Source organism: Nicotiana tabacum, chromosome 3 (assembly GCF_000715075.1).
Source record: "Nicotiana tabacum cultivar K326 chromosome 3, ASM71507v2, whole genome shotgun sequence".
Classification (NCBI taxonomy): Eukaryota; Viridiplantae; Streptophyta; class Magnoliopsida; order Solanales; family Solanaceae; genus Nicotiana; species Nicotiana tabacum.
The window spans coordinates 174,048,136-174,061,349 of record NC_134082.1 but is presented as its reverse complement, the minus strand read 5'-3'; the positions used below and the strand labels follow the sequence as shown (position 1 = coordinate 174,061,349).

At 37.8% G+C, this 13,214-nt stretch overlaps 1 protein-coding gene across 2 annotated transcripts; it reads left to right on the top strand.

Annotated features, from left to right (window-relative positions):
- Positions 1-7,104: 7,104 nt before the first annotated feature.
- LOC107782072 (uncharacterized) lies at positions 7,105-10,856 on the top strand. Of its 2 annotated transcripts, XM_016602901.2 has the most exons (5): positions 7,275-7,383; positions 7,456-7,491; positions 8,171-9,312; positions 9,402-10,388; positions 10,472-10,856. In XM_016602901.2, exons 3-5 carry the CDS (start codon positions 8,269-8,271, stop codon positions 10,511-10,513), a joined length of 2,073 nt encoding a protein of 690 aa, XP_016458387.1. In that variant the 5' UTR covers positions 7,275-7,383; positions 7,456-7,491; positions 8,171-8,268; the 3' UTR covers positions 10,514-10,856. The 2 variants fall into 2 exon arrangements, with proteins under 2 accessions (XP_016458386.1, XP_016458387.1); XM_016602900.2 differs by lacking the exon at positions 7,456-7,491 and having other exon boundaries at positions 7,105-7,383.
- Positions 10,857-13,214: the final 2,358 nt, after the last annotated feature.

The following is a 13,214-nucleotide window of genomic DNA, read 5'->3' as shown; positions in this document are numbered from 1 at the left end:
ATTGATATTTCAGTGGTAATCACATGTTAGTTTAAATTGTTAAAAATGCTAAATAAAAGAGTTAGGGATTCTATATTACGCGGCTTGCCTAGCTTTCACGAGTAGGCACCATCATGACTCCTAAGGGTGAGAAATCCGGGTCGTGACATTTGGGTTGGGTAATCACTTTAATATTGGGAATATGAACTTTTGAACATATATTGATTAGTTTTACACTATTTGAATAGTTTTGGATTGATTCGGCTCCGATTTGAGGGTTTGAGCGCATTCTTGAATTTGGAAGTAGGCTTTGAGACGAGGTAAGTCTCTTTTCTAACCTTGTAAGAGGAAAATTTCCCCACAAGTGAATTAATTAATATGTGATTATTTGTGGGGGCTACTGATCGCTGCCAACTCTGCACTACTAATAAGTAGTGAAAGAGGGTCGCAATAGCTTTTACCCGATTTTGGATCGGGATCGATTTCCACAGAGAGCTAGGAATGGAATTGAGTGTCTATTTAGCTTAGGATTGCGTGATTGTTCCAAATTGCACTGCTATTCATTTTTGGGTCTTCTTTATAATTCTACGATTATCAAACTACAAATTATAATTGCAACTAAATTAAGCTAAGAGTAAAATGCTACAAGTTGTATCTAATGGTTTAAAAGGCACTAGGGTAGTGACTTCCACCTAGGTGGTCAATTGACGGGTAATTGCATCTAAGACACGATTGACATGATTGGGGAATATGTTATAACCATTGCTCGATATTATTCACTCTGACACCTCTCGGTAGAAAGAATGATTTTGCCCAATTGACTTTCTCAAGACCAATTGGGTATGCATATTTGCTCAAACAACTAGGGTTCAAGTCGGGTATTACTCTCTCGAGGTTTAACCCTTTAATTGGGACTATCAATTATCTTGAGTCCATCCCAATTCCTTGTTGGATCAATTCCGGAGACTTATGCTCTCTTTCTCAAGAAGAGCCCAAGTCAACTTAGCACAAACTAGTGTTTGCAACAACTAATTCAGTAATTAAACCATGAAATTGACCCAAATAACAAACACCTATAGTCAATCTAACCCTAAATTGCAACACCCATCAATTACCCACACTAGGGTTGAGCCACAACCCTAGCTAATGGATCTAGCTACTCATACTTGAAGAGAAAAACAGAGAAATAGATGAAGATAAACACATATTAATTAATTGCTAAACTAAATACAAAGATTCAATGATAAAATGTAAGGAAAAATGCCCAAAATGGCTACAAAAGATGTTCCCACGAGCGCAACTGCTGTTCTAAATTGTCTGATAACCTAAAAAATGGAAATAAGTTCTATTTATACTAAGCTGAAAAATCTGGACAAAAATGCCCCTGCGGGGTTAGTGCGGACCGCACAGAATGGACTGCAGCCGCACTAGGACTCTTGACTTCAAAATCAGCTCTCTGAACTCAGGCTCCGCGGACCGCACAGAAGGGACTGCGGCTGCGGTGATTTCTAGTGCGGTCCGCATAAACTTGACCGCGGACCACACAGGCTTCCCAACTCCATTTTGCATCTTCTCTGAACCTTGGCTCTGCGGACCATACAGAATGTAGTGCGGCCGCATGGACTCCAGTGCGGACCACACAAAGTGTAATGCGGCCGCATCGCCTTTTATCTTGAAATGCCAAGTCTCTGAACCTCTTAGAGCGGACCGCACAAAGTGTAGTGCGGCCGCACTGGGCCTCCTTTGCTTGAGTTTGTCTTGACTTTGGTACTTGTGCAAGTTTCACTCCTTTTGAGCTGATCTTTGACATCTTAGTCACTTTATGGATCAAACCTGCAATCAAGCACAACTTGTGAGCCTTTTGGGACTATTTTGTATGAATCTATAATCAAAGCGTAAGCAAAAAGGAGTATAAAATGCGTCAAAATCCCTAGTTATCTGCTACGTACGCAGGAAGTGACGAGAGTCTGTACGTAGCTACTATTCCTATTATGCCCGTGTAGTTTTAGGCTTACACCATACTTTGTGGATACCGTTATCTGATCATATTTGTTGATTTGCATTGAACAGAACTAAATTGAGGATTTTAAGATTTCAAAGATTTCAAGTAAATTCTTATTTTAAAAAGTTGAGAAAAGTTACGTTATATTTATATTTAACTGTGTCGTAAGTATATTTCGCGAGTGGGGTGACTACTTCCACCACTCTCATGGGAGCGGGCCGTTCGCCTCGACAGGTTAATAAATGCATCTATGGTTGACGTCGTTCGACCCTCGGTAGTGCACAATTCATATTTTATGTTAGATTGGGTCGAACGTCCTCAGTGGAATTTGTGTGCGATAATAGAACTGGAAGCTCATTTTTATAATTGGTATAAATTTACCGTTTTAGAGATCATTTGATTTAAATAAAGGAGGTGTTTTTGGTTCTTAAATATGATGAAAGAATTGTTTGGTTATTTCTTGTTCTGAGTTTATTGTTAGCTCTATATATCATGCTTCATTAAAACAACATATTATTATATTGTTGGCCCTAGTAAGAGTCGGAATCGACCCCTTGCCACTACTTCTTCGAGGTTAGACTAGATACTTACTGAGTACATATTTTTTATGTACTCACACTACAGTTCTGTACTTGATTGTACAGGATTTGTGACAGGTGCATCTGGCCACCAGTCCGTTAGATTTGATTCCCCAGCTCGAGACTTCCTCGTGAGCTGCCCCTTTTGAGCCGTTCTACAGCAGTTGGAGTCTCTCTTATGCTTTATTTTCTGTCTATTTTTTTTCCAGACAGTAGGCTAGCATTCTTTTGTATATTCTACTAGATTGCCCACATACTTGTGACACTAGATCTTGGTACACACACTAGTAGACTTATGATTTTTGTTTGCTTACAAAATTTTGATTTGTACACATTTCACCCATTTATTTATGTTACACTTGCAGATTTCTAAATTTTTTTAACAAATAAGGAAAAGTTACCTCTTACTAATTTGTTTAAATGAAAAATCAATAGTTTGATCAGTATTGGCTTACCTAACAACGATGTTGGGTGCCATCACGGTCTATAATAGAATTGGGTCGTGACCGCACCTAACTCAACCCCTTAGGTAAGCCAACTAACAACCATCCAATTTCAATGAAATCAATAATACATTTAAATAGAGAAGTTAACTAAATCTTATACATTCTCTAAGAACTGGTAGTACAAATCATGAGCTTCTAAGAATAAAATTTAATAAGCTGGTATAAATACATCATCTGTTCGAAAAGTACATAAACAAAGTTTTTATGGATCTAAGGCTACCATGAAAAATGGACAGCAACAACCAGAACGCAGGTACATCTTCAAATCCAACTCCCATCGAACACAACACCATCAACAGTCAACATCTGCACGCAAGGTGTAGAAGTGTAGTATAAGTACAATCGACCCCATGTACTCAATAAGTAATAAACCTAACCTTAGGTTGAAAGTAGTGACGAGCTGAAATAGAGGTCGGGTCCAATACCAATAGCCAATAACACTTCATAACAATATAAAACAAATAAATAAAGAAGTAACTCAGAGATAAAATGCTCAACTTTTTCATAGTTTTTCGAAAATAGTTCCGCCTTTCAAGTATATTAGTGAAAATCAAAATCCTTTACCGAAATCGTCGAAAATATAAGTAAGTTTGAAAACTGTAATTTTTCCCAAAACCTTTCAACAGGTAAATGTTTCATTTTGTAGATAGTATGAGGAAAGTACATCTCTATACCTACATGTCAAGACACAGGTAAAATCATGAATGTCACCAAAATCAAATAGCAGAAGGAAATGCATCTCTATGCATGTATCTCAAGTACACATGTTAATGCAATGCCTCTCAGTGATGAACTCATGTACTCTCACTCTCAGAGTACTCAATCTCATTGTCTCACATTTTATCTTGTCGTGCTCAATACTTAGCACACTCAATCACTCAGCACTGTACAATACTCGTTGCAGCGTGCAACCAGATCCACATATATATAACCATAAGGCTCGTTGCAGCGTGCAACCCGATCCATATACATGTGTGTGTGTGTGTGTGTGTGTGTGTGTATATATATATATATATATATATATATATATATATATATATATATATATATATATATATACTCAGGGGTATGCAGACTCCTGAAGGGCTCCTTTAGCCCAAACACTATATCGCTGCAACGTGCAGCCCAATCCCAAAAATGTAATCAATATAACATGCTGCGACATGCAGCCCGATCCCATAATATCACTCTCACTCAGGCCCTCGGCCTCACTCAGTCTTCAATCTCTCTAGCCTCTCGGGCTCATAATGCCATGAACCTAGCCCAATATGATGATATGATATGTCAATAAGTGATAACAGAGACTGAGATATGATACACATATGAATGCGTATGACTGAGTATGTAAAGCAATGAAAGCAGATAGCTCAACAGCAAAAATGACATCAGTGGGTCCCAACAAGATAAAATATAGCCTAGACATGGTTTATAACATGTATCACAGCTTGCTCAAGTACGTAGAGATTTCATGGTTACAAATAAGATCAGGTAACTACACAGTACCACAGAAATAATAGAGTCACTATTCACGGTGCACGCCCAAACGCTTGTCATCTAGCATGTGCGTCACCTCAGTACCAATCACTTAACATGTAATTCAGGATTTCATACCCTCAGCACCAAGTTTAGAAGTGTTACATACCTCGAATAAGAAAATTCCAATACTGAGCAAGCCAAGCGATGCACCAAGAATGTCATTCCACGTGTACCGACCTACGAACGGCTCGAAACTAACCAAAAGCAACTCAAATACATCAAATAAAGCCCAAGGAAATAATTTCAAATGAAATCCTTTATCAAAACCCAAAACCGACCAAAAGTTTGGGCCCGCACCTCGGAACCCAACAAAACTTATAAAATTCGGTAACCCATTCAATTACGAGTCCAACCATACTAGTTTCACTCAAATCCGACTCCGAATCGATGTTCAAAACTAAAAAATTCACATTATGAAACTTTAGGCTAAAATCCCCAATTTCTCTTTAAAATTCATCAACCAATTGCCAAAAATGAAGAAAGATTCATGGAATAAGATCAAAACCAAGTGTAGAATACTTACCCCAATCCTTGTGATGAAAATTGCTTCAAAAATTGCCTCAATCCGAGTCCCATTTCTCAAAATATGAAGAAAGAACAAAAACCCTCGATTTATAGCTTCTGCCAGCATTTTCGCACCTGCGACACATTAGCCGCTTCTGCGACATAACCTCCGCTTCTGCGGAATCAGCTAAGGACTCGACCCTCGCACCTGCTGATAAAATATTTGCTTTTGCGACATCGCAGGTGCGAGCCACCATCCGCACCTGCGAAATACCTCGCTCCTGCACTCCATCACTTCGCACCTGCGCATCCACATATGCGCCCAAATTTCCGCTTCTGCGGTCTTCCTCACCCAGCGCTCACCTTGCCTCTGCAACTCCTTTGTCGCTTATGGGCCATCGCACTTGCGCAAAATCAGCCGCAGGTGCGATCACACCAGAACCAGTAGCCTTCAACAATGCACTATGAAACGAAAGTGATCCGAACCTCGTCCGAAACTCTCCCGGGCCAATCGAGACCCCGTCCAAATATATCAACAAGTCTAATAACATAACACGAACTTACTTGAGGCCTCAAATCATGCATAACAACATCAAAATGAAAAATCGCACCCGAATCGACCCTAATGAACTTTGAATTTTTCATTTCCAAAACTCGCGCCGAAACATAGCAAATCAACTTGGAATGAACCCAAATTTTGCACACAAGTCCCAAATGACATAACGAAGCTATTCCAACTCCCAGAACCACAATCTGAATCCGGTATCAAAAAGTCCACTCCCGGTCAAACTTTCCAAAAATTCAACTTTTGCCATTTCAAGCTAAATTCAACTACGGACCTCCAAATCACAATCCGGACACCCTCCTAAGTCCAAAATCGCCTAACGGAGCTAAAAGAACCATCAAAACTCCAATCCGAGGTCAAATATCAAAAAGTCAAACTTGGTCAACTCTTCCAATTTAAATCTTCTTAGTTGAGAATCTTTTTTCCAAATCAATTCCGAATAATCTGAAAACCAAACCGACGATTCACATAAGTCAAAATACATTATACGGAACTACTCATGCCCGTAAACTATCGAGCGAAGTGCAAATACTCAAAATGACCGATCGGATCGTTACACCCACTTAACACATCTTTTTTTCCTTTTTTTTTAGTAGTGCACCCTTATACTAGATTTCCTAGATCCGACTCTACAAATGTGTACACTTTAACTTCAGTACTGACACATTACTACTTAAGTAAGGTACAAAGCAATTAAGCTTCTAACAGTGTACACAACTGATTATCTCTATCCACAGTTGGCATTTCAAGAGCACATGCATGAATAGACATTACGAAATTTAGTACTGCTTCACTCCAAAAGTTTTGCCACGAAAGCTTTAGCATTAAAAACGATAATAAATTTAAATATTAAAAAAAAGAAGTGTAATATAAGATAGTACATCAATATTAGCGTTTGGACATGATCTTGTTAAAATTTGAAAAGCTTTTAAATATTTACAAAGCATTTATTGTTCTTTTGTAGAATTCATCTTCCTTTTTCAATTAGTGTAGTAGAGTACTCTTTCGGTCCAAATATACTTGCTCACAATTAACTTGATACACCCCTTAACAATAAATAATATGGTAATTTACTATATTACTCCTAATTATTATTATTGAAAATTAACTTGACTCTTATAAATCCAACATGTTGGGAAATTATAATGGTATAGGTGCAAAATGGTAAATTATCCATTGGTTTTCCAAGCTGAAAAAAATAAAAATTGACATATATTTTAATATAGTGTAAATTTGGACGAAGGGAGTATTAATTAAGTGAGTGCTTCTTATTTTTTTAGTTAATAGATCAAACAATTAATGGGTAAAAGACAAAAGTTGATTTTGTGTGTGAAATAACATACGGTTGTACACAATTAAAAAGAAACCAAAAGTAGTTACTGATATTGAGCTGAAGAAGGGATAAATAGAGCAGCCGAAGTATTTAAGGCCGTTAGCGTTAGGTTATTATAACTGTCAGTTTGATCCTCTTCCCCCTTTCCACGTTTTATGTGAACCATTGATCAATACTCCTTCACTTTCAACCCCCCCTCCCCCCGGGTCTTCCACCCCCACTCTACTCTACAGTGTTGCCAGTCATCACTAAAAAAGCAGAAAAGCACAAGCAAAGACTGACCACTGTTGCACATTCTCTCTCCAATTTGTTCCCCTTTTCCACTCCTCAACTCGCGCCATCATTCAAGCCCACTTTCACTCAACTTAAACCCCTTCAAGGTATGAACTTCAACATTGTCTTCTTGGGTCCTTCTTGAAATTTTCGGTAAAGTTTTGATTTTTGTTTTCCAGCGTGTATTGGTGATTACAAAGGAATTCTTGGAACTGGTACAGTGTGGCCTTTCTTGATTATTATCTTTGTGTTTGATGCATTGTGAGAAGTTTTTTTACCTCTTTGTTCCTCATGGTTGTTAAGAAATAATTTCCGTTGTTTTTAGTTTGAGGTCCATACTGGCTAAAGAAAATATAAGAATTTTGGTTTTGGTTTTGGCTACTTAGTAAGTGAACAAGATCTTATTTTTGTTTGGCTATTAATTGAGTTAGGAATTAGCAGGAAATAAGAGTTAAAAATGTTCTTGGTTTAAGATTTCTCTTTTTCTCTCACTTCTTTTGATTTAATTGTTAATTAGCTGCCCATCTTCTCAGTTTACGTGCATAATTGTCCAAGAGGAAATAGCATGTTATTTCATTCTTGCTGAGTTCTTTTTGCCTTTTCTTTTTCTTTTTCTTTTTGGGGATTTGCAATAGAGAATTATTCTTTTCTTTTCCCTTTGTTAAAGACAGAAGCTCCCTTAGGAGTATTTTCATTCCCCATTTTGCTTTTAATTCCGTGAATAAATATATTTTGTAGTTTCACTTAATTCTGTTTAGTCCAATTATGAATATGAAACATTCAATGTACTTTCCTTCCTCATTTATGACTTAACTCTGTCCAGAGATATGTTGCTTATCTGTTTTTTCTTCTTCTTGAAACTGTATTTTGATTTCTTGATGTCTTCTTTTGTAGTGATTGCTTGAAGATTTTGGAAGGCATAATTCCCCATTGTTGATTGCTAATTTGTTTGGGAGGGAAAGGAATAGAAAATTTGTTAGTATCCCAGGGAAATGGAGAAAAAGCAGCTGGATTTCAATGCACCACTTTTATCAGTGAGGAAAATTTCATCATCTTTATCCCCTCATGAGAGAGCAAATAAAAAGATTATAGAAAGGGCGCCACCGAATCGACAACAATCACTTCCTGTCAAAAAATCAGATTGGGAATTGAGTGAGGTGACTAAACCAGTAGCTGTTCCATTTATGTGGGAACAGATCCCTGGAAGACGAAAAGGTGACAATGAAGCCCGAGCTAACCTTCGAGTGGAGTGGTCAAGTAGTCCTAGGCTGCCCCCGGGAAGATTGCCAGAGACTATTCGGTTCTATTCGGGTGAAAGGCCTCGTACTCAAAACATTTACAAGTCTCCAGCTGAAGGACTTCCTTGGATTGATCATGCAGCTTTACTTGATAGCCTAGCGGAAAGTATATATACAAGAGGAGACAGAGCAAGTGAGGATGATGCCAATTCTGATGCTCCTGAAACATTGTCACCTACCGAATCCTTATCCTTGGACTGCAGTGTCAGTGGTTTGAGCGGACATCAAAGTTCAGATTCAAAACCATCTGGAACCTTTTCCATTGACTCCCAAACTAGAGACTTTATGATGAGTCGATTCTTACCTGCAGCAAAAGCTGTTGTTTTGGAGACGCCTCAGTATGTTCAAAAAAAGCAAGTTCCAGTCAGTACTGAACAACCCAAGCCAGTACCTGTGGAACGAAAGCCAATAGTTAAGCAGATGGAGTCTAAACCTGTCTCATATTATAGCGGCTATCCAGACGATGTAGGAAGTGAAATTGAAGATGATGTGTCTGAGAATCAGCACAAAAGACCAAGTAAAGGGTGGAAATTTTTCCCTCGGATTTGTGTGAAGAATTCTTTATGCCTATTAAATCCACTGCCAGGACTAAAAGTGAAGACACATGTTCCCACACCCTCAGCTCAAGCAGTAAAGAGAGTTTCAGGAATGAAACCAAAGACGCCACAGAGCCCCACATCTTATGCTCATGAAGTCAAGAGATTAGCTAGAAAAGCTTATAGTGGACCTCTTGAGAAGGTAATAATTATAATTTTCCTCAGTTTCTTTTTTTCTGTCCTAAGATTAATAAGATTTATGTTTGTTTCTAACAATCATGTTCTTTGCAGAATACTTGTGATACTATAAATAAGCAAAGATTTCACTCTGGAGTACTGTCTCGCGAGCTGTACAAAGCTGAAAATAGAAGTTTTTCCGGCCAACTGCCTAACCCTAGTGATTCATGTAAGCTAGTTGGAATCTCTCCTGGAAGACGTTCAAGAAGTGGGGCTATATCTCCCTGTCGAAATGTAGCACCCCCATCTCCATTCAATGAAGGTACTAGGTTTCTTGGTGTGCCAAAGGAAATGGAGAGTCTTTGGGCTAGCCGCTTTGATTCATTCCGGAAAGGTTGCTACACTGTCAAGGACAAAGTACCACAGCAGATTGGCACAGGAAGGTTTTCTGATTCACCAAGTGAAGTAGTTGAGAAAACATTGTACATAGATTCTGTAGATAATGTGCAAATTTCAGCCCGTAATTCTGCTTCTTCAAAGCCCAAGGAATTGGTGAACTCCTCTGGTAAGAATATGAAGCCACTGGTTAAAAGCAGTAAAGTACTAGAAAATATGGATGCCACCGCTCGTACTCAAGGTGCCAAAGACCGGAATGTTTCAGAGAAAGAGAGCAAACAGGTTTTTGAGAAGGAGTCCCTTGATTTGGTGGAAGCTTCTCCCATTTCCATATCAACACGCAAAGGCCCTGCTGATCATGAGTCTTTGAAACTAAAGCAAAATCTTGATACACTATCTGGAGCCTTAGAGTCTTCAAAAGTGCATCCCTATGGAAATTTAGGTACAGAAAATGAAGATAACCAAAATGCAAATGGCCCAAAAGATTCTAACCTTACCTCCTTGGAATCTCCTATACCACCACCCTTACCTAAATCTCCCTCTGAATCTTGGCTTTGGCGCACGCTGCCTTCCATCCCTTTGAGAACTCCGTTCTCAAGTTTGAGCTCCAAGAAGCAGAATAAGAAGTCCCATGCTGATGGTAGTAAGTGGGAGACTATTGTGAAAACTTCTAACTTGCATAAGGATCATGTCCGTTACTCCGAGGTAACCTCTTTTTTCTTTTATACCTTTTGAAGTTTTCTGTTGCAAATTTTGATGTTTACTTCTGCTCCATTTTGTTTGAACAGGAACTATATACTCTTGGTTCTTGTCAGCAGAGCAAAGCTTGAAGATGGATCATTTATCGATATGAAACATCTTGTTTCTTTCGCCATAGCTTCAATACTATGGCGCTTCAATACTATCGATACTATAGCTTCAATACTATGAAACTTTATTTCATTCCTTCTGGAGTTTCCTTGTCACCATTTTAGTCTAGGTATACAGAGGAAAAAGTTTTTCTATTCCACTTCAAAAGAATACTTGGTTTTGATGGTGGGGATTGTTGTAACTTTTGAATGACTATAGTAGTGGGCACGAGAATAGCTGAGTTTTCTTATTATGGTTTGTATTCCTAAAAACCAGCCCTTGCCTTGAGATATGAATGAATTACACATTTGATTCTTTATGATATATTCTACTGTGGTCTTGAAGTAAAAGTCTTTAGCTTTTCTGTTAATATTTGATTCCATTTTTCCTCATTCTCACTTCATCTTCTGATCCATGGAATGAGCTAGCTCACCAATTTTTAACATAGAGAATGACCAGATTTACATGCATTTTGACAAGAAAAGCGCAGTAGTAGCCTGGTCTTTTACGTGTAACAGGCTCGAGTCATAGAGTTACAAGGTTATATGGTCGAAGTATAGCTTTATCCTTATTCTCACTCAAGGTCCTATAGACGAATTCAAGATTTAGAGTCGGAGTCAATGAAATTTATTACTCCTATGTATTCATGTTCTTAAAATTTTTCATCTATCTATATGATCCATGTCGAAAGCAATGAGTGTGATTGCACCTGCCATGAATAGCTAAATTCCTCTCTCCCCCCCTGGTTCAAATCCCTCCTTCAAGTAAAAGCCACAGCCTACTCAAATATTGTAGGCCATTCCATTTCCTTTCATCTTTTCCTTACATTTCAAGAAACTCAAATATTGTAAGCCCATCCTACAGAATTAGTGAAAGATTTTGAACATAAATTATTATTTAAAAAAAAACACATAACCAACTTCACGATTTTCCCAATACCTTAGATTGAAAGTAAAAAAGAGAAGAGAAAGAAAGCTAGTTCCATTACAAGGGGAACTAGTAGGAAGACAAGAAACTTGAAACATTTTGTTTATGGCTTTATTCATGTTTAGTTCATGACTTGTATCAATATTTTGTTCTTGACTTGATCCTTCATTTTAACTCACCCCTCTCTTCCTCTAAAAATCAAGGGACCTATATACAAATAGCCGGTTAGTTTCACTACTCACTTTTTCTAGTCAATATATATGGATTAGACACAAATTATGTATTAGTTATAAATATATTAGTATAAGTGATTGAATGAGCGACTATTTAGGTTCATTTTTGGGAAATTACCAGCTATGTCTATTTATATATAAGTAGCTTATTGCAAAAATTGGTCAATTCACTAAATATTACTAATATTAGCCAATTAGCTATTTGTAGCCAATAAAGGTCAATTTTTTTTTTTGAGTATGTGTTATTAGAATAGATTGAGCACATCTTAAGAAGTTTTATTATGATCCACCAATGCCGTTTGTCTTTTACTATCACTTCTCTTGTGTGTTCTGTCCAGCCCAATAACATTATTGCCTGCTTGTCAGTTTGCTACAAGACGGTGTAATACTTCTTTTTTCAAATAGCAAGTCAAGAAACTCAAAATTATTAGACTTAGGGTGTGTTTGGTATGAAGGAAAATATTTTCCAATTTTTCCATGTTTGGTTGGTTTAAATATTTTGGAAAACATTTTCCTTATGAACTCATTTTTCTCCAATTGGAGGAAAATGTTTTCCTTATCAAGAGAAGGGAAAACATTTTCCAAAACTCCTTCTCAACCTTCCCCACCCTCACCAACCCACCCCACACCCCCACACCCACCTACCCCCCTCCCCACAATTTTTTTTTGTAATTTCAAATTTCTGTTTTTTCGTTTTTCTGCACCACCCACCCTAACCCCCCTCCCCGCCGAGCGCCTGCCCCTCCCCACCCGTTTTTTTTGTAATTTAAATTTCTATTTTTTTTCGTTTTACTGGCCCCCTCTCCCCCACCTCCTTCATACCCCCCTCCCCGGAAAAAAATATTTTTCAAATATATTTTTCATTTTTAATTTCATTATTTATCGGTTTAAAAGCTCAAAATTTCACAAGTTCCAAAAAATTATGAGTTCGGAGGTTTATGTGTTTGGAAGTTTACAGGTTTAGAAATTATAAAGTTTACGAGTTCGAAATTCAACGGTTTTGAAAGTTTAGCAATTCGAAAGTTTATGAAATTTGTGGGTCCGGAAGGTTATTGGTTTGAAAGTTTATGGCTTCATGTTTATTATATATAAATTATTTATGAATACTCTTGAGAAGTCATTTTCCTTAATTTGCGTACCAAACACCGAAAAATGAATAAGATTACTACTTGTTTTCCGTTATACGAAACACACCCTTAATTAATAGTAGAAAGTACTGCCTATATCCTAATTTTTGACACTGTTAGAGTGGGTTAGAATCACATATTGGTTGGGGAATGGGTTGGTCGTCTCCTTCTATGGACTTGCATAAGCTAGCTTTTGGGGTTGAGTTAGACCCAAGGGCCATATTCTAACATAGGAGTGGAAAACGAGCGGGTCGGGTCGGATATGGTTCGAGTCGAAAACGGATAATGAAAAAATGGATAAATTATCCGACCCGACCCATATTTTATACGGATAAAAAATGGGTTAACCAGCGGATAATATGAGTGACCATATTATCCATTAGGGTTGTGCATTT

Excerpts from the sequence above, each read along its gene's own strand:
- LOC107782072 (XM_016602900.2), top strand. The coding sequence starts at position 8,269 with ATGGAGAAAAAGCAGCTGGATTTCAATGCACCACTTTTATCAGTGAGG. Across the intron at positions 9,313-9,401 it reads ATAGTGGACCTCTTGAGAAG|AATACTTGTGATACTATAAA; the intron begins GTAATAATTATA and ends TGTTCTTTGCAG. Across the intron at positions 10,389-10,471 it reads ATCATGTCCGTTACTCCGAG|GAACTATATACTCTTGGTTC; the intron begins GTAACCTCTTTT and ends TTGTTTGAACAG.